General features: G+C 48.7%; 1 protein-coding gene across 1 annotated transcript; it reads left to right on the forward strand.

Moving 5' to 3' along the window:
• Positions 1-3,646: 3,646 nt before the first annotated feature.
• Positions 3,647-4,930, forward strand: HOXD4 (homeobox D4). The gene is made up of 2 exons (XM_074910505.1): positions 3,647-4,064; positions 4,468-4,930. Exons 1-2 carry the CDS (start codon positions 3,656-3,658, stop codon positions 4,770-4,772), a joined length of 714 nt encoding a protein of 237 aa, XP_074766606.1. The 5' UTR covers positions 3,647-3,655; the 3' UTR covers positions 4,773-4,930.

The following is a 4,930-nucleotide window of genomic DNA, read 5'->3' on the forward strand; positions in this document are numbered from 1 at the left end:
GCACAGCCTGGTGAAGGGGCGGGCGAGCGGCGGGCGCTGAGGGCTGGGGGCTGGCAGCGCCAGCCGGCCTGGGCGTGCGGGGAGGGAGAGCCCGTCCCCTGCGCCTGGGGCTCTCCGGGCAAGGGAGCTTCAAACGCGGATTTAAATTCTCTGAAGGCACGGAAGGGAATGGGGGTCTGAGCTTAGGAGGGCAACCTTTTACGGTAGGGGTTTTCGTACCCCCGATGGTCCCGCATGAGCTGGGGGGTGGGGGGTGGGGGGAGCGGACGGACGACACCGAGGGGTGGGCAGCAGTTCGGTGCGTAGCAGGAGATGCTGTTGAACCTTTCTGGCTGCAGGAAGGAGCTAAGGGCGTTAGTCCTGGTGCTTCAGACTGATACCGGCTTGTCTCTTAAAGAGGAAAAGAAGCCTGCGGTATTTGAAGATTCATTAGGTACACATCGCCCTCCCCGCTTCTGCCAGCTCCGCTCGGACCGGGAGCACACACAGGAGCAGAGCAGTGTTTGTTTGCGGTTCTCCCTGTTTCCTCTCCCTGCCTGCTGATAAATAATCTCTTTCACTGCTTGTACCAGGCTTCTCCTCTTTTTGCCACACATTGCGGTATTGGTTTTAGAGCCCTTAAAATACGAACTAAAGAATCCCCTCGAGCGTTGCAGTATCAATTGTGTTCCATAGGTAACTTTCCTCCCCCCCGGAGCTCAGTCCTGCGCTATGTAGATGTCTTTGGCATTTTAATCCAGGGCCGGCCCTAAATGTATGGATTACTTGTTTTCTACCAACGTACATTTAGCATACTGATTATGAACCAGAATACAAAAAGCCTGATAGATCAAAAGCATTTTGTATGGGCAGTTGAACAGGAGGTGAATATATAACGCTTTTGTTCATCAATAACTCTTTGGCTTTGACCTGTCTGAGCAAGTCGTGCAATAAGGTGAAACGCAGGTCACAGCGTCTAACAAATATGAAAATGTGTAGTATTAAGAGAGCAGAGAGCTGCTGCTTCCCCAGCCCCATCGCTTCTCCCCGGGTAGTCCTCGGCGGGTTTGTCCGCTCCCGGGGGCTGCCCCAAACGCGAAATCAGTTTGGAGGGTGGTGTTTGTGCCAGTTCGGACGGGTGGTTAACACCCCCACACACACCTCCCCCCCCGCCCCTCCCCGTGAGGGAAGTATACACCCTCCCCTCAGAGAAAAGAGGAGAAAGCGGGGAGAGCCGCTTGAAATAGTTGGGTGGAGATTTAAATAATCGGGGCCGGGGGGGGGGGGGGGGAGACATTAGGGACACAAAGTCGTTTCGAGTTGCACTTGCTGTGAAGAAGACACCACCGCAGTGATAAGAAAGCAGATGTTTAAAAATAGTATCCCCAGATCAGGCAGCTGGGGGTTGGAGGCAGGCAAACAAACTGGTATACATCGCTCGGATAAACGCAACACCCCCAAATCTGCCCTCCGCAGTGGTTGGATGTATCACACCCGCACCATTATTTGTCCTTATGGTGCCTGTTTTAAACAGTGGAAGGAGAAGAGGTTGACCGCAGGACAGCAGTGAGGAGCTGGGTCAGACACAATTCATGAACTTTTGTACTCCTGTGTGCCGCTGTCGACAAAGTAAAAATAATGAAACTTTGTGATATGTTTGTAAATGATTTCGGCTGACCTCTCGCCCTGCCCTTCACCATAAACGCTACGGCGGGGAGAACCTGGGAGGGTGCGAGGCTGTGGCTCGCAGGCAGCTCGCAGGGATAATAGCTAGACCAGCATAATGGGATGAAGGTAAATTTGGAAACTCTCCTCTTCCCCAGAGCAACTAACTCCAGCCTTAAATCTCCTCCTTTTCACCAATCGCTGTTTCTGTTGTCGGCTGTTTTATTTCTGTTTCGATTTTTTTTTTTTAATTCTTTTTGTCTGAGGGGGAGGGGGGATTTCTAATTATGGAGAATCTCTTCAGATTCGTGTTAGCCTAAATAGATAAAGGCTCTTTTCTAAATTATTTTAACCGTTATTATTTTAAATAGCACAATTTGACCGGTAACGTCCGTTTTCCGTAGAGAGGACGTAAACGGCAGAACATTTAAAATGAGCAGCAGGTCTTTCTGAGAATTTGGTAGGCGAAATTCATCGCTATAAATTGGTGGAGAGTCGTAGAGCTCTATTACAGTAGTAATAACAAATGCGAATCTTGTCTGAAATCCCACCTTCCTACAAATCCGTATTTCAGAACTGAGTCCCAGCAGAATAGTTTGCATTCCTCAGAAGACAGTAAGGACTAAGAGAATTGCAAAGACCTGCTCTATTGTAGATGAAAACAGAATGTTATTACGTTGTCTATATATACCCTGTAGAACCGAATTTGTGTGATATTCATATAGTCACAGATTCGATTCTAGGGGAATATATGGTCGATGCAAAAACTTCACCTTTCTGCAAATGGTTAGAAGTTTAAATACTGGCGGAATCAAAAGGCGTGTGCGTGCTGAACACTCAGAAATTATAAGTTTTGCTGCCTCGCTCCTATTTGCTAGGTTTTAGGACGTCTCTTAAAATTTCAGTTGTCGTTCAGTTGTAACTCTCACTGATAGACTGTGAATTTAAACAGTTAATCTCACCAGAAGTTACAAATTTTCTGGAAAAAAAAAAAAGTCTACCAATCAGTGAATGAATCTTTAAAAAGATGATCATAAATTAACTAGATATGCCAGACGTTAGCAAAATTTTCCTTTCAAGGGTCCAGATCGCATCAAAATATTTACGACAGCAGCAAAAGCAGCATTCGCCTCACTGGAATGTATTTACTTGTGCTCCAGGAATGATACTGATGAATGAAGACCGAATTTATCTCATTAAACCCGTGATATTTTTAATCTAATTAAATGCCGTCTTCGGTTCAATTGATTGAACTTTAGTGGTTAAAAGTGAACGGTTTCTTTCCATCTGTAAGATTTTACATAGATACGTGGATAGATTGCTGTATATACGTGTGCGTTTGCGTGTGTGCGCGCATACGTATGCACACATATATATTGAGGCTTGAAAGTGAATGAGAAGTTACTGATTGCCTAATTTTATTCAGCAGAACTAAATTCTGGTAACTTTTGGATGACCTCTGCGAGACAAAGACAGGACAGAGCTATTGTACATCATATTACCCTCTTCTTTGATGGCTTTTCTTTTCCTCGCCTCCTTATCAGTTTCCTCCCCTTTACCCCCCTTTCAGCTCCTCGCTCCGTATATTTCTTTCAATATTGTATTTAAAGCAAGGTAACAAACCCCGATGGCGATTGCGGCTGGTAAATCAGGCGGCGGGGCATCCTCCATCGGGGCTGGGGGAAGCCAGCTCAGACAAAAGGCTGACCCTACCTGCGGGCCGGGGAGGCGGCCGCCGCCCCAGGGGTACCCCCACACCGCCGGTACCTGGTTCGGGGGGTGCGACCCGCCGGGGAGGGGGGGGTCACTCGGTTACGGGGATATTATGGAGTGAAATTGGTGGAAATGCTGAGCTGCGGAGAAATCCGGTGATCGGCTCCCGGCTCCCCATTGGCCGGGCCGGTCACATGCCCGCCTAACTTTATTCAGTTGACAGCAAGTAGGAGGGCTCTATGGCAGGGGAAAAAAAGACAACACGAGAAAAATTAGTATTTTCTACCTTCAGAAATTAATGGCCATGAGTTCGTATATGGTGAACTCTAAGTATGTGGATCCCAAATTTCCTCCTTGCGAGGAATATTTGCAGAATAGCTACCTAGGCGAGCAGGGGGCCGAGTACTACAGTGCCTCGCAGGGCTCTGATTTCCAGCACCAGGGACTCTACCCACGGTCAAACTACAGCGAGCAGCCCTTTAGCTGTAGCAATGCCCAAGGCTCTGCCGTGCAGCCGCGGGGTCATGGACAGGAGCAATCCGGCCCGGCAAGCCACTTCCCCGGCCAAGCAGAGCATTGTCCACCGCCTCCAATGCCCAACTCGCGAGCCTGCAGCCAGCAGCCGGCCCTCAAACCCCCAAACGGGTCAGCAGTTAAGCAGCCAGCAGTAGTTTATCCCTGGATGAAGAAAGTCCATGTTAACTCGGGTAAGGATCCTCTTCTTACTTTGCTCTTCTACCCTGCTTCCGATCGGCCTCACCGACGCCCGCCCGAGTCCCCGCCAGACTCGTGGACGAGCTTTTGAAGCCGAGGTAGCCAATTACACTCGTCATAAATTTTTATTGCTGAGGAAATAGGCCGTTGGCCATGCGGGGCTTTGCCGTGCAGGAGAAAACTCCATGTTAGGAGCTTGCTAGAGGCTCCCAGCCTACCTAGCTGCGTGTGCCCGTAGTGCCTGCCTTAAGTGAGGGGGAGAGCAGCCCGTCCATTGTAAGCAACTGGGACTAATCCAGCCCGGCCACATGCTCGCAGCTCGTAAGATTTTCTTTTGTAAAGTCGAACCGGCAAGTCAAGATTAGCTTTGTAAAGTTCTCCGTATTTTTTTCCCAGTGAATCCCAATTACAACGGAGGGGAACCTAAACGCTCCCGCACAGCTTACACCAGACAGCAAGTCCTAGAACTGGAAAAAGAATTTCATTTTAACAGGTACCTGACCAGGCGCCGCCGTATCGAGATAGCCCACACTTTGTGTCTCTCTGAGCGCCAGATCAAGATCTGGTTTCAGAACAGAAGAATGAAGTGGAAAAAAGATCACAAACTGCCCAACACGAAAGGCAGGTCTTCTTCCTCTGGTTCAAACCCCCATTTACAGACTGGTTCCAAGGACCACCAGACTGACTTGACAACTTTGTAGAAGAGGTGAAATTTTCCATTTCATCCTTTGCTTCTGACCAGTACTGTACATAACTGACACTGCCCAAGCAGAACCTGCATGTAGCAGCTAAGGACTCGAGAAACTGTCATCTTTCTTTAAGGTACTGTTGTACAAAGGAGACAAAATGACGCTACTTT

The sequence above is a fragment of the Athene noctua genome, chromosome 7, assembly GCF_965140245.1.
Source record: "Athene noctua chromosome 7, bAthNoc1.hap1.1, whole genome shotgun sequence".
Taxonomy (NCBI): domain Eukaryota; kingdom Metazoa; phylum Chordata; class Aves; order Strigiformes; family Strigidae; genus Athene; species Athene noctua.

Excerpts from the sequence above, each read along its gene's own strand:
- HOXD4 (XM_074910505.1), top strand. The coding sequence starts at position 3,656 with ATGGCCATGAGTTCGTATATGGTGAACTCTAAGTATGTGGATCCCAAA. Across the intron at positions 4,065-4,467 it reads GAAAGTCCATGTTAACTCGG|TGAATCCCAATTACAACGGA; the intron begins GTAAGGATCCTC and ends TTTTTTTCCCAG.